The sequence below is a fragment of the Oncorhynchus clarkii genome, chromosome 4 (assembly GCF_045791955.1).
Source record: "Oncorhynchus clarkii lewisi isolate Uvic-CL-2024 chromosome 4, UVic_Ocla_1.0, whole genome shotgun sequence".
Taxonomy (NCBI): Eukaryota; Metazoa; Chordata; class Actinopteri; order Salmoniformes; family Salmonidae; genus Oncorhynchus; species Oncorhynchus clarkii.
In genome coordinates, this window is record NC_092150.1 from 94,332,218 (window position 1) to 94,355,895 (window position 23,678).

At 43.4% G+C, this 23,678-nt stretch overlaps 1 protein-coding gene across 1 annotated transcript; it reads left to right on the forward strand.

Moving 5' to 3' along the window:
- Positions 1-2,187: 2,187 nt before the first annotated feature.
- LOC139407448 (RAB10, member RAS oncogene family) lies at positions 2,188-23,678 on the forward strand. Its single transcript, XM_071151244.1, has 6 exons — positions 2,188-2,827; positions 6,810-6,870; positions 11,890-12,028; positions 16,006-16,095; positions 20,140-20,241; positions 21,515-23,678. Exons 1-6 carry the CDS (start codon positions 2,701-2,703, stop codon positions 21,599-21,601), a joined length of 606 nt encoding a protein of 201 aa, XP_071007345.1. The 5' UTR covers positions 2,188-2,700; the 3' UTR covers positions 21,602-23,678.

Here is a 23,678-nt window from a genome sequence, read left to right on the forward strand (position 1 = left end):
AGTTGTAAATGAGAACTTGTTCTCAACTAGCCTACCTGGTTAAATAAAGGTGTTCTCAACTAGCCTACCTGGTTAAATAAAGGTGTTCTCAACTAGCCTACCTGGTTAAATGTGCTGCACAGCAATAAAGCTGCATTTTTAATCATTTGGATCCATTCGGGTAGGATATAGACCCGACCCAATTTTGGATCTAATTCTCTCTCAAATCGGACAAGTTTTGGGTTGGATCTCGTCCACCTCGTATCTGTATCGGATATTGATCAAAATAAAATAAAAACTGGACCCTGTCGGGATCAGGTAGGAATTTCAAAGGCAGAGCCATTGAGTGCTTCTACCATCTGAATGTAGTCAACTGGGTGGGACTTCCAACTTATTTTTCTGATCCCTCCTGTTGACCCTGTTGGAGTCATGTCCAACCCAGACATCAGGATCAGCCAATTGTGACTACTTCAAAATGGAGACTGCCTCACTGGCACTGCCCATTCAGTCACAGATACAAAGATGATTCCTCTATATGTCTCTATGGATGGGAGACAAGTTCAGGACATGTTGTTGTGGGATGTCCTGTTTTTACTGTGAGTGTGTGTGTGTTTTTGTGTGTTGCGTTTGTACTTGGCTGAATGGCCACAGAGCATACCCTGCATGCCAGTGTAACAGATGTATATGTACTCTCTATGCGTTGTGTTTTCTCTAAATAAATCACTTCGGCCAGTGGTCCCAGTTGAGCATCATTTATTTCTGTTGTTAAATGGGAAACAGCACGTTAGTTGTGCAGGGCTGAACGGTATTGATGGCTGTCGATAGCAAAATCTGTAGCATGAAGACAACTGTGTTAGCAGTGGCTTATGTGACCATTACATCTGTGTATGCTAGCTAACACACTTATTTACAGCAATCATATGCCAAAGCACATCCCAGAAAGCCCCTCAATCCCTAACAGGTACCATATACCCACACATGTATAAATCAGTAACGTACAGCAAACTTGTACACATTGTAAAATAGAAAATAGAAAACAGTATTCAGAACGTGACCTACCCCTTGCATCACATTTTCATACTGGGAAGACCTGATGTTCGCAATCTCCCCCTATCTGCAAGCGGGGCCAATCACAACACGCCTTATTGTCATCAGAGTTGAACTAACCAATAAGAATGCTTGAACATTAAATACACATTTCTTTAGAGGCAAGTGGAAACATAACCAACCCTGTTACACCAGGAGAAGTGTAAGAGTGTGTCGGAGCAAGACTGACAGACATGTTTCTCTCTCTGATTAGTGACTGATTGATTAATTGACCAAATTATTGATTGATTGCTCAATGGACAGTCTTGTACACAGGGCAGGACAGGGACAGGACCTATTATCTACACACACGGTTGGTCAGTAAACGGCTGACTTTAATCCTATACTTCCTGTTGTCAGACTGATGAGTTGTGCATGTTTGGACAAAACCAGAAAGACACTTCTGTTTTTTTTTTTAAACAGGACACCCCAGAAAAGATGGAAATGACAAATATCCCTGTTATGTTTGATGTGTTATTATTGGACTGAATAATAAAAGGCTGTGCCCTGTGGAAAGTACTGAAACTGTACTATGGTAGCAGAATTTAGAGTTACGGAAAATGACTGTGCCATTTACAGGATAATTTATGACATCTCAGCTTGACTAGCAGATGGGATGTCAAACCTCTGGCACAACCTCAACCTCAATGTCTGGCCAGCCACCAAACAGCCAACACACCCTGCCCAGCGAGGAAGAGGCAAAGCGAGAGGTTTCACTCTGGCCAGAATCGGTCTAAAATAAGTCCAAGGTGTTTCTATGGGCATATTTTGTACCTAAGCTTGTTGCATGCCTACCCACCATTGGACAACAACTCCCATTGTTAGGATGGAGACATTGGCATCTCGTCATTACATACAGATATCTGCCACGGCCAGCCAATACGAAAATCCGCGGCCATTTTGGATCAAACGGTTACGTTCCACCAGTCAAATGAACTGAGAGTCTGAGTCTGGAAAAGGTCCGGAATGGCCATGCAAAAACATTTGACGTCCCTACATGTCAACCACCCCTTGACGGGTGACAATCTGACCAATCGGGTTCAGCTGTATATTTGACAAGCAGTTCCCAGAGCCAATCGCCGAGCGTAATTGTTTGACAATAGTGTCAGAGAGTAGGCGTGTATGTAAACTAGGGTGTCGCCGAGGTGGCTGTATTCGAAGGCGACAGTCTATTCGGCTAATCATTTGACTAAACAAATAATGTGATAAGATCGGTAATTTGACCTAGAATTTATAATTCTTCTTGATCGAGAGTCCCAAAATGTTTGGAATAACGGGGTATGCCGATCAGTTTAATGAGCTCGGTGGTAGTTTGAAGAAAGAGTAAGTCGGGGAGCCATTTTGTCTCGGCAGGGTGAGAGAAAGAAAAGGGGAATCACACGGGAGAATATATTTTTTTATTCACATGCTGTAAGAGAAACGGTTCTGTTTTTGGAAATAACATTAGTTACACATCGGATACGGTTGCGACACTCTACCCTCTGCGATATTTAGTTAACTATCAAACTAACTTGGACATCAACAATATCATAATCACACGCTGATATTCCACCTCTCTGCTCGTAACTCGCGCTGGCTCTCTAGACCTGCGGGAGATCGTTTCTCGTCTGTCCGGTGAACACATCTGGTTTCTCGATGGCGAAGAAGACCTACGACCTGCTCTTCAAGCTCCTGCTGATCGGGGACTCGGGCGTGGGGAAGACATGCGTGCTGTTCCGCTTCTCAGACGACGCCTTCAACACCACCTTCATCTCCACCATAGGTGAGGTACCGGGACCGGCGGGGGGGTGTCGACCCTCCCGGGCCACAGCTGTTAACTAAACTTTGAGTGTACTAAATGGTTAGTTAAACGTTATGACACAATGCCAGTCAAGTTAGCCCGTTTGTTTCAGGTGCATTATCCCTGAATTAAAGTCAGTTATTGCTAAAGTTTCACTTAAGTCATTTGTGTGTCTACATACTTGGTCTAGCCATGCTAACGACTGCCAACTAACTAGTCTAGATTTAAAGACATTTAGCTGCCCTTTGACTATTGTAAACCTCCTTGTTTTTCATACCATGTAGCTAAACTATGTATCTAGAAATGCCGGCATCAGGGTTGGCACTAATTACCACAGCCACAAAGTCAAATGTCGTAAAAATTAATGCAAACATCATTTATTTTTGGAATTAATTTAAGGTTGGGGTTCGGCATAATGTTAACCGTGTGGTTTAGATTATGGTTAGGTTTAAAATCAGATTTTAAGAGGAGAAATTGCAGAGATGGGCAGGGTTTAGCCGAGGGGATTCGATTAATCTGGCCTGTGCTCCCGGGTAGACGTGTTTTGCAGCGGGTGAACGTTTTGGAACCGGGTTGCCAACCGGACAGTGAGCCAGGTGCCCGTTAGAAGCCCACAACAATGTCAGCTCAAAACAAAACTGATGTAATTAAGCACGTGGATTAATGAGTAGGATTATGTGTTTTCACATGCGAAAGTGACTGCCTTCCCAATGAAAACTAGTTTGAAAATTCAAACATATACATGTAGAAGTTTGTGAGTGCTTTTGGTGACAAGCCACATTTCTTCAGCCTCCTGAGGTTGAAGAGGCGCCTTCTTCACGATGCTGTCTGTGTGGGTGGATCAATTCAGTTTGTCTGTGATGTGTACGCCGAGGAACTTAAAACTTACTACCCTCTCCACTACTGTTCCAGCGATGTGGATAGGGGGGGTGTTCCCTCTGCTGTTTTCTGAAGTCCACAATCATCTCCTTAGTTTTGTTGACGTTGAGTGTGAGGTTATTTTCCTGACACCACACTCCGAGGTCCCTCACCTCCTCCCTGTAGGCCGTCTCGTCGTTGTTGGTAATCTTGATGATTGAGTCGGAGGCGTGCATGACCACGCAGTCGTGGGTGAACAGGGAGTACAGGAGAGGGCTGAGATCCGCACCCTTGTGAGGCCCCATTGTTGAGGATCGGCGGGGTGGAGATGTTGATACCTACCCTCACCACCTGGGGGTGTCCCGTCAAAGTCCAGTACCCAGTTGCACAGGGCGGGGTTGAGACCCAGGGTCTTGAGCTTAATGACGAGTTTGGAGGGTACTATGGTGTTACATGCTGAGCTGTAGTCGATGAACAGCATTTTTTCATAGGTATTCCTCTTGTCCAGATGGGTTCTGGCAGTGTTATTGCGATTGCGTCATCTGTGAACCTGTTGGGGCGGTAAGCACATTGGAGTGAGTCTAGGGTGTCAGGTAGGGTGGAGGTGATATGGTCCTTGACTAGTCTCTCAAAGCACTTCATGATGACGGAAGTGAGTGCTACGGGGCGGTAGTCATTTAGCTCAGTTACCTTAGCTTTCTTGGGAACAGGAACAATGGTGGCCCTCTTGAGGCATGTGGGGACAGCAAACTGGGATAAGGATTGATTGAATATGTCCGTAAACACACCAATCTGCGAATGCTCTGAGGAAGCTGCTAGGGATGCCGTCTTGGACGGCAGTTTTGCGAGGGTTAACACGTTCAAATGTTTTATTCACGTTGGCTGCAGTGAAGGAGAGTCTGCAGGTTTTGGTAGCGGGCCGTGTCAGGGGCACTATACTGTCCTCAAAGCCAGCAAAGAAGTTGTCTAGTTTGTCTGGGAGCAAGACATCCTGGTCCGCGGCGGGGCTGGTTTTCTTTTTGTAGTCCGATTGACTGTAGACCCTGCCTCATACGTCTCGTGTCTGAGCCGTTGAATTGCGATCCTACTTTGTCTCTATACTGACGCTTAGCTTGTTTGATTGCCTTGTGGAGGGAATAGCTACACTTTTTTGTAATCGGTCATGTTTCTGGTCACCTTGCCCTCCTTAAAAGCAGTGGTTCACGCTTTCAGTTTTGCGCGAATGCTGCTGTCAATCCACGGTTTTTGGTTGGGGAAGATTTTAATTGTCTCCATGAGTACAACATCACCGATGCACTTGCTAATTAACTCGCTCACCAAATTAGCGTATTCATGAATATTGTTGTCTGATGCTATCTGGAACACATCCCAGTCCACGTGATCGAAGCAATCTGGATGCGTGGAATCAGATTGGTCGGACCAGCGTTGAACAGACCTGAGCACGGGCGTTTTCTGTTTAAGTTTCTGTCTATAGGCTGGGAGCAACAAAATGGAGTCGAGGTCAGATTTGCCAAAAGGAGGGTGAGTGAGGGCTTTGTATGCGTTGCTGAAGTTAGAGTAACAATGATCCAGAATTTTTCCATCCTGGGTATTTGATATGCTGATAAAGTTTAGGGAGCCTTGTTTTCAGATTAGCCTTGTTAATCTGGGGGGGATATACACGGCTGTGATTATAATCGTAGAGAATTCTCTTGGCAGTCGGCATTTGATTGTAAGGAATTCTAGGTCAGGTGAACAAAAAGACTTGAGTTCCTGTATGTTGTTATGATCACACCAAGACTTGTTAATCATAAGGCCCCATACCCCTCCGCCCCTCTTCTTACCAGAGAGATGTTTGTTTCTGTCTGTGCGATGCGTACCGACTCTGATAGCGTGTCTCGAGTGAGCCATGTTTATCGTATCAACGCTGTGCATTACATGGAAGACATCCTGTGGTACCCTTCCTGCAGGCTCATCCTGACATGACCCTCCAGCATGACAATGCCACCACACACAGAACGAGCAGTATGGCTGATTTCCTGCAAGACAGGGATGTCAGTGTTCTGCCATTGCCAATGAGGAGCCCGGATCGTTTGGGACCTGTTGGATCGGAGGGTGAGGCCCCCCCCCCCAGAAATGTCTGGGAAACTTGCAGGTGCCTTGGTGGAAAAGTGAGAGTCAAGTGTCTACATTGATATTTTCAACCTCTCCCTGACTGAGTCTGTAATGGCTACATGTTTCAAGCAGACCACCGTAGTCCCTGTGTCCAAGAATGTGAAGGTGACCTGCCTAAATGACTACATCAACACCATCATCCCGGAAACCTTTATACCCAATCCGCCCCAACAGATCCACATGTGATTTATACCACATTTATTTACATCAGAATATGTTTTACTTGCAGGCTGCAATGTTTTTATTTGTTTGTTTTATGTAGGCTGTTTTTATAGAGTTGGTAATATAAGTTTTATATTTGTTTAATTCTATATTAACCACATAACAATGATCTTGAGATTCAAAGACGTTATTATAAATGAAACTGTTCTATGAAAACATGCCCTAACTGGCAGATCAGTAGAAATGGTAAATTGGCGCTCGGCTGAAACAGTTTGCTGTCCCCTGGTTGTACCGTATTACTGGCACCTTCAGGAGTGGTCGGGTCGGTAGCAGGTCTCTTTGAGTCATTTGTGTCTGAATGATTTTGTCAAACAGTGTGCTTAAAGCATCCGACAATCTCTATAGTTGATTTTAATTCAATCACATAGGTGTATATATGAAAAATACACTTAAACATTTTGCGCTTGCTCAAAAGACTTGGGTTGGACAGCCCTACTGTTGACATTCCTGCTTTTAAAGGATGCATATATTAAATACCTAATTTCCTGGTTTCCTGGTTTTTCACATGATGTACAACACTGAAAGTAAAAAGAAACCAAAATGAAACTTCTGAAGGGGAAGCATAGACAAATGGCACATAGAATGGATAATGCTTATCAGACTGGTTTGCGGTGAGTGACAGATCTATTATTTACATTTCTTTCTGAAATGAGAGGGGTCTGTAACAGACCTTTTTAAGGGGCTCTGCTCTATATTAATGTGCGTTTCTTTGTTTCTGTGTGTTTTCCAGGAATAGACTTCAAGATCAAAACTGTTGAACTCCAAGGAAAGAAGATCAAACTACAGATATGGTGAGTGGAGGAGGTGTAACAGGGACGCATCGGAGCGGTTCAACGCCATCACCACCTGCTACACTGAGTGCATAAAACATTAGGAACACCTGCTCTTTCCATGACAGACTGACCAGGTGAATCCAGGTGAAATCTATGATCCCTTATTGACGTCACTTGTTAAATCCACTTCAATCAGTGTAGATGAAGGGGAGGAGACAGGTTAAAGAAGGCTTTTAAACCTTGAGACATGGATTGTGTATGTGTGTCATTCAGAGGGTGAATGGGCAAGACAAGATTTAGGTGCCTTTGAATGGGGTATGGTAGTAGGTGCCAGGCGCACCGGTTTGTGTCGAGAGCTGCAACGCTGCTGGGTTTTCCGTGCTCAAGAATGGTCCACCACCCAAAGGACATCCAACCAACTTGACACAACTGTGGGAAGCAATGGAGTCAACATGGGCCAGCATCTCTGTGGAACGCTTTCAACACCTTGTTGAGTCCATGCCCTGATGAATTGAAGTTGTTCTGGGGGCAAAAAAATAAATAAATGAAATAATACATTTACATAAGTATTCAGACCTGTTACTCAGTACTTTAACCTTTGGCAGCGATTACAGCTTCACGTCTTTTTATGTATGATGCTACAAGCTTGGCACACCTGTATTTGTGGAGTTTCTCCCATTCTTCTCTGCAGATCCTCTCAAGCTCTGTCAGGTTGGATGGGGAGCGTCACTACACAGCTATTTTCAGGTCTCTCCAGAGTTGTTAGATCGGGTTCAAGTCTAGGCTCTGGCTGGGCCGCTCAAGGACATTCAGAGACTTGCCCCGAAGCCACTCATGCGTTGTCTTGGCTGTGTGCTTAGGGTTGTAGTCCTGTTGGAAGGTGAACCTTCGCCCCAGTCAGGTCCTGAGCGCTCTGGAGCAGGTTTTCATCAAGGATCTCTCTGTACTTTGCTCCATTCATCTTTCCCTTAATCCTGCCTAGTCTCTCAGTCCCTGCCGCTGAAAAACATCCCCACAGCATGATGCTGCCACCATCATGCTTCACCGTAGGGATGGTGTCAGGTTTCCTCCTGACGTGACGCTTGGCATTCAGACCAAAGAGTTAAATCTTGGTTTCATCAGTTCAGAGAATCTTGTTTTTTTCCCCCATTGTCTGAGAGTCTTTTTAGGTACCTTTTGGCTTCCGTCTGGCCTCTCTACCATAAAGGTCTGATTGGCAGAGTGCTGCAGAGATGGTTGACCTTCTTGAAGGTTCTCCACAGAGGGACTCTGGAGCCCTGTCCTAGTGACAAACACACCCACTATACACAGTTCATTCAGAAAGCATTTAGGCCCCTTGTCCTTTTCCCATTAACACACAAGTAATGTGTATTTCGTTATTTTTATATATTCAGTAACAGTTAAACGTTTGGACACCTACTCGTTCAAGGGTTTCTTTATTTTTTACAATTTTTTACATTGTAGAATAATCGTGAAGACATCAAAACTATGAAATAACACATATGAAATCATGTTGTTACCACAAAAGGGTTAAACAAATCAAAATATATTTTAGTAGCCACCCTTTGCCTCAATGACAGCTTTGCACACTCTTGGCATTCTCTCAACCAGCTTCATGAGGTAGTCACCTGGAATGCATTTCAATTAACAGGTGTGCTTGTTAAAAGTTAATTTGTGGAATTTCTTTCCTTATTGCGTTTGAGCCAATCAGTTGTGTTGTGACAAGGTAGGGGTGGTATACAGAAGATGGCCCGATTTTGGTAAAAGACCAAGTCCATATAATGTCAAGAACAGCTCAAATAAGCAAAGAGAAATGGCAGTCCATCATTACTTCAAGACATGGAGGTCAGTCCATCATTACTTCAAGACATGAAGGTCAGTCCATCATTACTTCAAGACATGAAGGTCAGTCCATCATTACTTCAAGACATGAAGGTCAGTCCATCATTACTTCAAGACATGAAGGTCAGTCCATCATTACTTCAAGACATGAAGGTCAGTCCATCATTACTTCAAGACATGAAGGTCAGTCCATCATTACTTCAAGACATGAAGGTCAGTCCATCATTACTTCAAGACATGAAGGTCAGTCCATCATTACTTCAAGACATGAAGGTCAGTCCATCATTACTTCAAGACATGAAGGTCAGTCCATCATTACTTCAAGACATGAAGGTCAGTCCATCATTACTTCAAGACATGAAGGTCAGTCAATACGGAACATTTCAGGAACTTTTACATTTCTTCAAGTGCAGTCGCAAAAACTATCAAGCACTATGATGAAACTGGCTCTCATGAGGACCGCCACAGGAAAGGAAGACCCAGAGTTACCTCTGCTGCAGAGGATACGTTCATTAGAGTTACCTGGCTCTCATGAGGACCGCCACAGGAAAGGAAGACCCAGAGTTACCTCTGCTGCAGAGGATACGTTCATTAGAGTTACCTGGCTCTCATGAGGACCGCCACAGGAAAGGAAGACCCAGATTTACCTCTGCTGCAGAGGATAAGTTCACTAGATTTACTCGCCTCAGATTGCAGCCCAAATAAATGCTTCACAGAGTTAATGTAAGATACATCTCAACATCAACTGTTCAGGGGAGACTTCGTGAATCAGGCCTTCATGGTTGAAGTTGCTGCAAAAAAAAAAACACTACTAAAGAACACCAATAAGAAGAGACTTGCTTGGGCCAAGAAACACAAGCAATGGACATTAGACAGGTGGAAATCTGTTCTTTAGTCTGATAAGTCCAAATTTGAGATTTTTGGTTCCAAGCACTGTGTCTATGTGAGACGCAGAGTAGGTGAACGGATGAGCTCCACGTGTGTGGTTCCCACCATGAAGCATGGAGGAGGTGGTGTGATGGTGCTTTGCTGGTGACACTCAGTGATTCATTTAGAATTCATGGCACACTTAACCAGCATGGCTACCACAGCATTCTGCAGCGATATGTCATGCCATCTGGTTTGGGCTGAGTGGGACTGTCATTTGTTTTTCAACAGGACAATGACCCAAAACACCTCCAGGTTGTTTAAGGGCTATTTGACCAAGAAGGAGAGTGATGGAGTGCTGCATCAGATGACTTGGCCTCCACAATCACCCGACCTCGAATCACTTTGGATGAGTTGGACCGCAGAGTGAAGGAAAGGCAGCCAACAAGTGCTCAGCATATGTGGAAACTCCTTCAAGACTGTTGGAAAATCATTCCTCATGAAGATGCTTGAGAGAATGCCAGGAGTTTAAAAAGTGTGCAAAGCTGTCAAGGCAAAGGGTGGCTACTTTGAATAATCTTTTTTGGTTACAACATGATTACAAATGTGTTATTTCATAGTTTGGATGTCTTCACTATTATTCTACAATGTAGAAAATAGTCAAATTAAAAAACCTTGAATGAGTAGCTTGTCAACCGTGTGTGTGTGTATCTGTATATACAGTTGAAGTCAAAGTTCACATACACCTTAGCCAAATGCATTTAAAAAAAAATCAATCCCTGTCTTAGGTCAGTTAGGATCACCACTTTATTTTAAGAATGTGAAATGTCAAAATAATAGTAGAGAGAGTGATTTATTTCAGCTTTTATTAATTGTAGACTTCCAAGTCTGGTTCATCCTCAGGAGCAATTTCCAAACACCTGAAGGTACCATGTTCGTCTGTACAAACAATAGTAAGCAAGTATAAACACCATGGGACCACACAACTCAGGAAGGAGACGCGTTCTGTCTTCTAGAAATTAACGTACTTTGGTTTGAAAAGTGCAAATCAATCCCAGAACAACAGCAAAGGACCTTGTGAAGATGCTGGAGGAAACAGGTACAAAAGTATCTATATCCACAGTAAACCGAGTCCTATATCGACATAACCTGAAAGGCCGCTCAGCAAGGAAGAAGCCACTGGTCCAAAACTGCCATAAAAAAGCCAGACTACGGTTTGCAACTACACCATCCCAACGGTGAAGCACAGGGGTGGCAGCATCATGTTGTGGGGGTGCTTTGCTGCAGGAGGGACTGGTGCACTTCACAAAATAGATGGTATCATGAGGAGGAAAATTATGTTGATATATTGAAGAAACATCTTAAGACATCAGTCAGGAACTTAATGCTTTGTCGCAAATGGATCTTCCAAATGGACAATGACCCCAAGCATACTTCCAAAGTTGTGTCAAAATGGCTTAAAGACAACAAAGTCAAGGTATTGGAGTGGCCATCACAAAGCCCTGACCTCAATCCTATGGAAAATTTGTTGGCAGAACTGAAAATGCGTGTGCGAGCAAGGAGGCCTAAATTCAGAATGGGCCAAAATTCACCCAACTTATTGTGGGAAGCTTGTGGAAGGCTACCCAAAATATTTGACCCAAGTTAAACAATTTAACGGCAATGCTACCAAATACTAATTGAGTTTATATAAACTTCTGACCCACTGGGAATGTGATGAAAGAAATAAAAGCTGAAATAAATAATTATCTCTATTATTCTGACATTTCACATTCTTAAAATAAAGTGGTGATCCTAACTGACCTAAGACAGGGAATTTCTACTAGGATTAAATGTCAGGAATTGTGAAACACTGAGTTGAATTGTATTTGGCTAAGGTGTATGTAAACTTCTGACTTCAACTGTATATAATGTGTTTAACAGGGACACTGCTGGTCAGGAGAGGTTTATATATAATGTGTTTAACAGGAACACTGCTGGTCAGGAGAGGTTTATATATAATGTGTTTAACAGGGACACAGCTGGTCAGGAGAGGTTTATATATAATGTGTTTAACAGGGACACTGCTGGTCAGGAGAGGTTTATATATAATGTGTTTAACAGGGACACTGCTGGTCAGGAGAGGTTTATATATAATGTGTTTAACAGGGACACTTCTGGTCAGGAGAGGTTTATATATAATGTGTTTAACAGGGACACAGCTGGTCAGGAGAGGTTTATATATAATGTGTTTAACAGGGACACTGCTGGTCAGGAGAGGTTTATATATAATGTGTTTAACAGGGACACTGCTGGTCAGGAGAGGTTTATATATAATGTGTTTAACAGGGACACAGCTGGTCAGGAGAGGTTCCACACCATCACCACGTCCTACTACCGAGGCGCCATGGGCATCATGCTGGTCTATGACATCACCAACGCCAAGAGCTTCGAGAACATCAGCAAGTGGCTCCGCAACATCGACGAGGTACACACACGGACATTATACACACGCACACATTCCCACACACATATAGATAGAGATACAGTTAAGAATGTGAAATGTCAGAATAATAGAAGGGAGAATGATTTATTTCAGCTTTTATTTCTTTCATCACATTCCCAGTCGGTCAGAAGTTTACATATACTCAACTAGTATTTGGTAGCATTGCCTTTAATTGTTTAACTTTGGTCAAATATTTCGGGTAGCCTTCCACAAGCTTCCCACAATAAGTTGGGTGAATTTTGGCCCATTCCTCCTGACAGAGCTGGTGTAACTGAGTCAGGTTTGTAGGCCTCCTTGCTCGCACAAGCTTTTTCAGTTCTGCCCACAAATGTTCTATAAGATTGAGGTCAGGGCTTTGTGATGGCCACTCCAATACCTTGACTTTGTTGTCCTTAAGCCATTTTGCCACAACTTTGGAAGTATGCTTGGGGTCATTGTCCATTTGGAAGACCCATTTGCGACCAAGATTTAACTTCCTGACTGTCTTTTTACTGTTGTTTTATTTCTTTACCTACCTATTGTTCACCTAACACCTTTTTTGCACTATTGGTTAGAGCCTGTATGTAAGCATTTCACTGTAAGGTCTACTACACCTGTTGTATTCATCATTTCACTGTGAGGTCTACTACACCTGTTGTATTCAGCATTTCACTGTAAGATCTACCTACACCTGTTATATTCGGTGCACATGACAAATAAACCTTTATTTGATGTCTTGAGATGTTGCTTCAATATATCCACATAATTTTCCTCTGTCATGATGCCATCTAGTTTGTGAAGTGCACCAGTCCCTCCTGCAGCAAAGCACCCCCACAACATGATGCTGCCACCCCCATGCTTCACGGTTGGGATGGTGTTCTTCGGCTTGCAAGCCTCCCCCTTTTTCCTCCAAACATAACGATGGTCATTATGGCCAAACAGTTCTATTTTTGGTTCATCAGACCAGAGGACATTTATCCATAAAGTACTATCTTTGTCCCCATGTGCAGTTGTAAACCGTAGTCTGGCTTTTTATGGCGGTTTTGGAGCAGTGGTTTCTTCCTTGCTGAGCGCCTTTCAGGTTATGTCGATACAGGACTCGTTTTACTGTGGATATAGATACTTTTGTACCTGTTTCCTCCAGCATCTTCACAAGGTCCTTTGCTGTTGTTCTGAGATTAATTTGCACTTTTCACAACAAAGTATGTTCATCTCTAGGAGACAGAACGCGTCTCCTTCCTGAGCGGTATGATGGCTGCGTGGTCCCAGGGTGTTTATACTTGCGTATTATTGTTTGTACAGATGAACGCGGTACCTTCAGGTGTTGGAAATTGCTCCCAAGGATAAACCAGACTTGTGGAGGTCTACAATTATTTTTCTGGCTGATTTCTTTTGATTTTCCCATGATGTCAAACAGAGGCACTGAGTTTGATGGTAGGCCTTGAAATACATCCACAGGTACTCCTCCAATCGACTCAAATTATGTAAATTAGCCTATCAGAAGCTTCTAAAGCCATGGCATAATTTTCTGGAATTTTCCAAGCTGTTTAAAGGCACAGTCAACTTAGTGTATGTAAACTTCTGACCCACTGGAATTGTGATACAGTGAAATAATCTGTCTGTACACAATTGTTGTAAAAATGACTTGTGTCATGCACTAAGTAGATGTCCTAACCGAGTAGATGTCCTAAGGCATTTGTGGAGTGTTTGAAAAACGAGATTTAGTTACTCCAACCTAAGTGTATGTAAACTTCTGACTTCAAGTGTGTGTGTGTGTACAAAATATAAAACATCAGCAGTTTCCAGCTATAATAGTAATTTACAACATTAACAATGTCTACACTGTTTCTGATCAATTTGATTTTATTTTATCTCTCTATATATATATATATACACACACACACACACACACACACAGTGCCTTGCGAAAGTATTCGGCCCCCTTGAACTTTGCGACCTTTTGCCACATTTCAGGCTTCAAACATAAAGATATAAAACTGTATTTTTTTGTGAAGAATCAACAACAAGTGGGACACAATCATGAAGTGGAACGACATTTATTGGATATTTCAAACTTTTTTTAACAAATCAAAAACTGAAAAATTGGGCGTGCAAAATTATTCAGCCCCCTTAAGTTAATATTTTGTAGCGCCACCTTTTGCTGCGATTACAGCTGTAAGTCGCTTGGGGTATGTCTCTATCAGTTTTGCACATCGAGAGACTGACATTTTTTCCCATTCCTCCTTGCAAAACAGCTCGAGCTCAGTGAGGTTGGATGGAGAGCATTTGTGAACAGCAGTTTTCAGTTCTTTCCACAGATTCTCGATTGGATTCAGGTCTGGACTTTGACTTGGCCATTCTAACACCTGGATATGTTTATTTTTGAACCATTCCATTGTAGATTTTGCTTTATGTTTTGGATCATTGTCTTGTTGGAAGACAAATCTCCGTCCCAGACTCAGGTCTTTTGCAGACTCCATCAGGTTTTCTTCCAGAATGGTCCTGTATTTGGCTCCATCCATCTTCCCATCAATTTTAACCATCTTCCCTGTCCCTGCTGAAGAAAAGCAGGCCCAAACCATGATGCTGCCACCACCATGTTTGACAGTGGGGATGGTGTGTTCAGGGTGATGAGCTGTGTTGCTTTTACGCCAAACATAATGTTTTGCATTGTTGCCAAAACGTTCAATTTTGGTTTCATCTGACCAGAGCACCTTCTTCCACATGTTTGGTGTGTCTCCCAGGTGGCTTGTGGCAAACTTTGAAAAAAAACACTTTTTATGGATATCTTTAAGAAATGGCTTTCTTCTTGCCACTCTTCCATAAAGGCCAGATTTGTGCAATATACGACTGATTGTTGTCCTATGGACAGAGTCTCCCACCTCAGCTGTAGATCTCTGCAGTTCATCCAGAGTGATCATGGGCCTCTTGGCTGCATCTCTGATCAGTCTTCTCCTTGTATGAGCTGAAAGTTTAGAGGGACGGCCAGGTCTTGGTAGATTTGTAGTGGTCTTATACTCCTTCCATTTCAATATTATCGCTTGCACAGTGCTCCTTGGGATGTTTAAAGCTTGGGAAATATTTTTGTATCCAAATCCGGCTTTAAACTTCTTCACAACAGTATCTCGGACCTGCCTGGTGTGTTCCTTGTTCTTCATGATGCTCTCTGCGCTTTTAACGGACCTCTGAGACTATCACAGTGCAGGTGCATTTATACGGAGACTTGATTACACACAGGTGGATTGTATTTATCATCATTAGTCATTTAGGTCAACATTGGATCATTCAGAGATCCTCACTGAACTTCTGGAGAGAGTTTGCTGCACTGAAAGTAAAGGGGCTGAATAATTTTGCACGCCCAATTTTTCAGTTTTTGATTTGTTAAAAAAGTTTGAAATATCCAATAAATGTTGTTCCACTTCATGATTGTGTCCCACTTGTTGTTGATTCTTCACAAAAAAATACAGTTTTATATCTTTATGTTTGAAGCCTGAAATGTGGCAAAAGGTCGCAAAGTTCAAGGGGGCCGAATACTTTCGCAAGGCACTGTATATATATATATATATATATATATATATATATACATACACACACACACACACACACACACCTCTCTCACACACACACGTTATATAGTTGTGGAGAGAGAATCTTGCTAAAGCGTTCACTGCCTCATTCAGAGGGCCGGATGGGGTTAGTCTGTACTATGATGGGTTTAGTCTGTACTATGATGGGTTTAGTCTGTACTGTGATGGGGTTAGTCTGTACTGTGATGGGGTTAGTCTGTACTGTGATGGGGTTAGTTAGTACAGACTAACTAACCCCGTCATCGTACAGACTAACTAACCCCAACACACAGTGCAGACTGTTGGGGTTAGTTAGTCTGTACGATTATGCGCCAAGGTCAGTCTGTACGACGATGCGTCGGGGTGTTGTGTGATGTTGGGGTTCGAGTCAGTCTGTAATATGATGTTTTTCAGCATGCCAACGAGGACGTGGAGAGAATGCTGCTAGGCAACAAGTGTGACATGGAGGACAAGAGGGTGGTACCAAAAGCCAAGGGAGAGCAGGTGAGACACACTATCATTTCAATAGGCTCCATGTTGTATTAACAGTAGACTTTCAGCCTGTCAGAACGTTGCCAGGTGTCGCCTTTAGCATCAATGTCAACCTGCAATGTGCAGCAAACGTTGATATATAGATATGATAAATGGTGCAGTAACTATTATCTAGGATTCATTGCTTGAAGAAATATTTGTGGAAATATATATATTTAAACAAAATAACAACAATAGTTATTTGTTTAGATAATCAATTATATGTTTTGTATAATTCTATCAATCAAATGTATTTATAAAGCCCTTCTTATATCTGCTGATATCTCAAAATGCTGTACAGAAATCAAGCCTAAAACCCCAAACAGCAAGCAATGCAGGTGTAGAAGCACGGTGGCTAGGAAAAACCTCCTAGAAAGGCCAGAACCTAGGAAAAAACCTAGAGAGGATGGCTCTTCTGGCTGTGCCGGGTGGAGATTATAACAGAACATGGCCAAGATGTTCAAATGTTCATAGATGACCAGCAGGGTCAGATAATAATAATCACAGTAGTTGTCGAGGGTGCAACAGGTCAGCACCTCAGGAGTAAATGTCAGTTGGCTTTTCATAGCCGATCATTCAGAGTATCTCTACCGCTCCTGCTGTCTCTAGAGAGTTGAAAACAGCAGGTCTGGGACAGGTAGCACGTCCGGTGAACAGGTCAGGGTTCCATAGCCGCAGGCAGAACAGTTGAAACTGGAGCAGCAGCACGGCCAGGTGGACTGGGGACAGCAAGGAGTCATCATGCCAGGTAGTCCTGAGGCATGGTCCTAGAGCTCAGGTCCTCCGAGAGAAAGAGAGAATTAGAGAGAGCCGTCTTAAATTCACACAGGACACCGGATAAGACAGGAGAAATACTCCAGATATAACAAACTGACCCTAGCCCCCCGACACAAACTATTGTAGCATAAATACTGGAGGCTGAGACACGAGGGGTCGGAGGGATATCTTCAACCACCAACTAACTATCCTGAGACAAGGCCGAGTATAGGCCACAAAGATCTCCGCCACGCCACAAACCCGAGGGGAGGGGGGTGGGCAACCCAGACAGGAAGACCACGTCAGTGACTCAACCCACTCAAGTGACGCACCCCTTCTAGGGACAGCTTGGAAGAGTGCCAGTGACTCAGCCCCTGTAATAGCGAATCCCAGTGGAGAGAGGGGAACCGGCCAGGCAGCAAGGGCGGTTCGTTGCTCCAGAGCCTTTCCGTTTACCTTCACACTTCTGGGCCAGACTACACTCAATCATAGGACCTACAGAAAAGATGAGTCTTAAATAAAGACTTAAAGGTTGAGACCGAGTCTCACTCACTAATATGTTTTGGTTCTAGTCAGGATTCTAGCAGCCGTATTTAGCACTAACTGAAGTTTATTTAGTGCTTTTTCCGGGTAGCCGGAAAGTAGACCATTGCAGTAGTCTAACCTAGAAGTGACAAAAGTATGGATACATTTTTCGGCATCATTTTTGGACAAAGTTTCAGATTTTTGCAATGTTACGTAGATGGAAAAAAGCTGTCCTTGAAACAGTCTTGATATGTTCGTCAAAAGAGAGATCAGGGTCCAGAGTAACGCCGAGGTCCTTCACAGTTTTATTTCAGATGACTGTACAACCATCAAGATTAATTGTCAGATTCAACAGAAGATCTCTTTGTTTCTTGGGACCTAGAACAAGCATTTCTGTTTTGTCCAAGTTTAAAAGTAGAACATCTGCTGCTCTCCACTTCCTTATATCTGAAACACAGGCTTCCAGGGAGGGCAATTTTGGGGCTTCACCATGTTTCATCTAAATATACAGCTGTGTGTCGTCCGCATAGCACTGAAAGTTAACATTATGTTTCCGAATGACATCCCCAAGAGGTAAAATATATAGTGAAAACAATAGTGGTCCTAAATCGGAGCCTTGAGGAACACTGAAATTTACAGTTGATTTGTCAGAGGACAAACTGATATTTTTTTGACAGATAAGATCTAAACCAGGCCAGAACTTGTCCGTGTAGACCAATTAGGGTTTACAATCTCTCCAAAAGAATGTGGTGATCAATGGTATCGAAAGCAGCACTAAGGTCTAGGAGCACGAGGACAGATGTAGAGCCTCGGTCTGATGTCATTACAAGGTAATTTACCACCTTCACAAGTGCAGTCTCAGCGCTATGATGGGGTCATAAACCAGACTGAAGAGTATCGTATACATTGTTGGTCTTCAGGAAGGCAGCGAGTTGCTGCTAGAGGAATGGGAGATTCGATATAGGCCGACTCTTTGGGTTGTCAGAGAATTTATAGCACAGCTTTTGATGCTCCTTGGTTGGGGTCTGAGCAGATTATTTGTTGCGATTGCAAATGTGCTAAAATGGTGGTCCGATAGTCCAGGATTATGAGGAAAAACATTAAGATCCACAACATTTATTCCATGGGACAAAACTAGGTCCAGAGTATGACTGTGACAGTGAGTAGGTCCAGAGTATGACTGTGACAGTGAGTAGGTCCAGAGTATGACTGTGACAGTGAGTAGGTCCAGAGTATGACTGTGACAGTGAGTAGGTCCAGAGTATGACTGTGACAGTGAGTAGGTCCAGAGACATGTTGGACAAAACCCACTGAGTCGATGATGGCTCCGAAAGCCTTTTGGTGTGGGTCTGTGGACTTTTCCATGTGAATATTAAAATCACCAAAAATTAGAATATTATCTGCCATGACTTAAAGATAAGATAGGAATTCAGGGAACTACTTTTGTTTGACAAAGTAGAAATGAATAAGATTACAATATAACCGTCCAGGTTGGTGAAATGTTTTGCTGAATTCCTAAACAAAAGCACCTGAACTGTAAAGAATGAATTGCATAAAGAAATAGCATATTCTACGTTTATTATGTTAAAACAAAGCGTATATATGTTATTATGTTACAAATGTTTGCTTAGTAACCAAAGCAATGCCGCTGCTGGAGTGGTAATGTGCCGAATGCAGGGATATTCTTGGAAAAAGTGACATTTGGAAATAGAGCTGCACCTATTGAATTATGAGTTATTTGACAAAGGTACGCGTTTTAAAAAAAAAGACTCAGATTCTATATAGAAATCACAATGTTTTATCTGCATGTGACTTTGAAGGAGGATTTGATACTGTGTTGCTCCTTTCTCTGCATCTGTCAATTATATGATGCATCCATCTCTTCATCTACAATTTGACAACTGATAATATTGTCACTCATCAGGTTATTGTCCATTTAATCTTGTCTATAGGTTATTTTTATGTGTGAAATTGTTTTCGGTGTAGTTTTGATTGGCTGACTGGCATCGTTTCAACTTGGATAAAGTCAAGGATATGTTTTGCATTATTCTAAAGGCCTGTTTTTATTTCCCTTACAATAAATTAGATTAGTAGAGGAATTACAGTAAACCAAGCAGCAAACAAACGGCTTCGTTTTACAAAGTAAACCGTAAAAGATAATGTTATCATTCTGCAAGGCGAGCTATCAAACCGTAAAAGATAATGTTATCATTCTGCAAGGCGAGCTGTCAAACCGTAAAAGATAATGTTATCATTCTGCAAGGCGAGCTATCAAACCGTAAAAGATAATGTTATCATTCTGCAAGGCGAGCTATCAAAACGTAAAAGATAATGTTATCATTCTGCAAGGCGAGCTATCAAAACGTAAAAGATAATGTTATCATTCTGCAAGGCGAGCTGTCAAACCGTAAAAGATAATGTTATCATTCTGCAAGGCGAGCTGTCAAACCTCATTACACTATTGTTCTAAATTAAATCAACCTTATCATTCAATTAGGCCTAATTTTAAATTAGATTGTGAAGCAAACTTGCACAATTATCGCCCATTCCGTCCATTTGTCATTCATTCAGTGGGCATCGTTTTCTTCACTGGATAGTCAAGGATATGTTTTGCATTATTCTATTTTTCTGAAGGTCTACTGCAACACGTAGCATGTGTTTGTTTCCCTTAAAGTACATTTGTTATAGAGTTATAGTAAATAATCAGTCATGTCCTCCTCTTTCACTCTCTCTCAGATTGCCAGAGAACATGGTATTAGATTTTTTGAGACGAGTGCCAAGGCCAACATCAGCATCGAGAAGGCTTTCCTCACGCTAGCAGAAGACATCCTCAGAAAGGTTGGTGGTGTTAGTATCTGTAGCATGTGTGTATGTACAGTACCAGTCAAAAGTCTGGACTCATCTTCTCATTCCAGGGTTTTTCTTTATTTTACTTTTTTCTACATTGTAGAATAATAGTGAAGACATCAACACTATGAAATAACACATATGGAATCATGTAGGAACCAAAAAAGTATTAAACAAATCCTAAATATATTTGAGATTCTTCAAAGTAGCCACCCTTTGCCTTGATGACAGCTTGGCACACTCTTGGCATTCTCTCAACCAGCTTCAGGAGGTAGTCACCTGGAATAGGTGCACCTTGTTAAAAGTTAATTTGTGGATTTGCAGTCCAAATAAATGCTTCACAGAGTTCAAGTTCAAGGAGACTGCATGAATCAGGCCTTCATGGTTGAATTGCTGCAAAGAAACCACTACTAAAGGACACCAATAAGAAGAAGAGACTTGCTTGGGCCAAGAAACACGAGCAATGGACATTAGACCAGTGGAAGTCTGTCCTTTGGTCTGATGAGTCCAAATGTGCTATTTTTGGTTCCAATCGAGGTGTTTGTGAGACATCGAGTAGGTGAACGGATGATCTCCACATGTGTGGTTCCCACCTTGAAGCATGGAGGAGGAGGTGTAGGGGTGCTTTGCTGTTGACACTGTCGTGATTTATTTAAGAGGGAAGGCACACTGAACCAGCATAGCTACCACAGCATTCTGCAGCGATATGCTAAACCATCTGGGTTGGCCTTAGTTCCACTATTATTTGTTTTTCCAACAGGACAATGACCCAACCAACACACCTCCAGGTTGAGTAAGGGCTATTTTACCAAGAAGGAGAGTGATGGAGTGCTGCATCAGATGACCTGTCCTCCACAATCACCCAACTCAATTTGGATGGTTTGGGATGAGTTGGACCTCGGATTGAAGAAAACGCAGCGAGCAAGTGCTCAGCATATGTGGGAACTCCTTCAAGACTGTTGGAAAAGCATTCCTCATGAAGTTGTTTGAGAGAATTCAAGAGTGTGCAAAGCTGTCAAGGCAAAGGGTGGCTACTTTAAAGAATATATATATATTTTGATTTGTTTAACACATTTGTGGTTACTAAATGATTCAATATGTGTTGTTTCATAGTTTTGATGTCTTAACTATTATTCTACAATGTAGAAAATAGTCCAAATGAATCAGTTGGTCCAAACCTTTGACTGGTACTGTATATGTGATGATGGTGGTGTAAGCAATGTTTGTATGTATAATGTGTGTGTAACGTGGGTGTGTGTTGCAGACGCCCGTCAAAGAGCCCAACAGTGAAAACGTGGACATCAGCGGTGGGAGTGGAGTCACAGGATGGAAGAGCAAGTGCTGCAGTTAGAACAGCCCTCTGTCCCTCCCTCACACACACTGACATGCACACTCTTTATCTCTAGTAGCTAACTCTCTAACACTCATCCCCTCGATCTTTTGTCATCAATTCTCTTGACCAACTCTCTCTCCTCCCCTCTCTCTCTCTCTCTCTCTCTCTCTCTCTCTCTCTCTCCTCCCCTGTCCCCTCTCTCGCTCTCTCTCTCCTCCCCTGTCCCCTCTCTCGCTCTCTCTCTCCTCCCCTGTCCTATCTCTCTCTCTCTCTCTCTCTCTCTCCTCCCCTGTCCCCTCTCTCTCTCTCTCTCTCTCTCTCGCTCTCTCTCTCTCCTCCCCTGTCCCCTCTCTCTCTCCTCCCCTGTCCCCCTCTCTCTCTCTCTCTCTCTCTCTCTCTCTCTCTCCTCCCCTGTCCCCCTCTCTCTCTCTCTCTCTCTCCTCCCCTGTCCCCTCTCTCTCTCTCTCTCTCTCTCCTCCCCTGTTCCCTCTCTCTCTCTCTCTCTCTCTCTCTCTCTCCTCCCCTGTCCCCTCTCTCTCTCTCTCTCCTCCCCTGTCCCCCTCTCTCTCTCTCTCTCTCTCTCTCTCCTCCCCTGTCCCCTCTCTCTCTCTCTCTCTCCTCCCCTGTCCCCTCTCTCTCTCTCTCTCTCCTCCCCTGTCCCCCCTCTCTCTCTCTCTCTCTCCTCCCCTGTCCCCCCTCTCTCTCTCTCTCTCTCTCTCCTCCCCTGTTCCCTCTCTCTCTCTCTCTCTCTCTCTCTCTCTCCTCCCTTGTCCCCTCTCTCTCTCTCTCTCTCTCTCCTCCCCTGTCCCCTCTCTCTCTCTCTCTCTCTCCTCCCCTGTCCCCTCTCTCTCTCTCTGTCCCCTCTCTCCTCCCCTGTCTCCTCTCTCTCTCTCTCTCTCTCCTCCCCTGTCCCCTCTCTCTCCTGTCCCCTCTCTCTCTCCTGTCCCCTCTCTCTCTCCTGTCCCCTCTCTCTTTCTCCTGTCCCCTCTCTCTCTCTCCTGTCCCCTCTCTCTTTCTCCTGTCCCCTCTCTCTCTCTCCTGTCCCCTCTCTCTCTCTCCTGTCCCCTCTCTCTCTCTCCTGTCCCCTCTCTCTCTCTCCTGTCCCCTCTCTCTCTCTCCTGTCCCCTCTCTCTCTCTCCTGTCCCCTCTCTCTCTCTCTCCTGTCCCCTCTCTCTCTCTCTCCTGTCCCCTCTCTCTCCTCCCCTGTCCCCCCTCTCTCTCCTCCCCTGTCCCCTCTCTCTCCTCCCCTGTCCCCCCTCTCTCTCTCCTCCCCAGTCCCCTCTCTCTCTCTCTCTTTCTCTCTCCTCCCCTGTCCCCTCTCTCTCTCTGTCCCCTCTCTCTCTCTCCTCCCCTGTCCCCTCTCTCTCTCTATCTTTTTAGCTTTCTAAAGATCAGTTTGTTTCTGATAAAAAGATAAATCATGTTTCCTGTTTATTTGCAAAATGAGAGTGAAAGTCAGTAAACGTTTTAATCTTTCCTTTGGCTGAGGCCTCCTGGTCCCCTCACCATTGGTCAAAGAAAAAAACAAATAAGAAAAAAAATGTAGGATTAACATTTTGTACACTAGTGGGTTATATTGTCAAGGTGCCGTATTTTGACATCTGTAAACATGTAACGGAGATGGGGTTTATTTAGTCTTGTGCCTTATATGGAAGACGGGTGGAACCTCACCCACCCAATTAAATTAAAAGTTTGGTATTCTGGCTCCTCCCACGACGGAGCTAAGCAGAAAGGTTTGAATTTCCCCACCAACCAGATCTTGTTAGGATGTCTGCTTAACGATGGGGGTTTGTTTGGGTTGGTAGCATTTGTGATGCCATGTTTCTGTACTGTTGAAACTTTCACTCTGTTTTCATTTAGCAGACACTCTTATCCAGAGTGACTTATAGGAGCAATTAGGGTTAAGTGCCTTGCTCAATGGCACATTGACAGATTTTTCACCTAGTCAGCTCGGGGATTTGAACCAGCGACCGTTCGGTTACTGGCCCAACACTGTTAACCGCTAGGCTACCTGCCGCCCCTGTATGTAAGAGAACGTTCTCGAGGAAATTCAAACAGTTTTGCAGCTCCATTAAAAATAAGCTTGTTTAAGTTA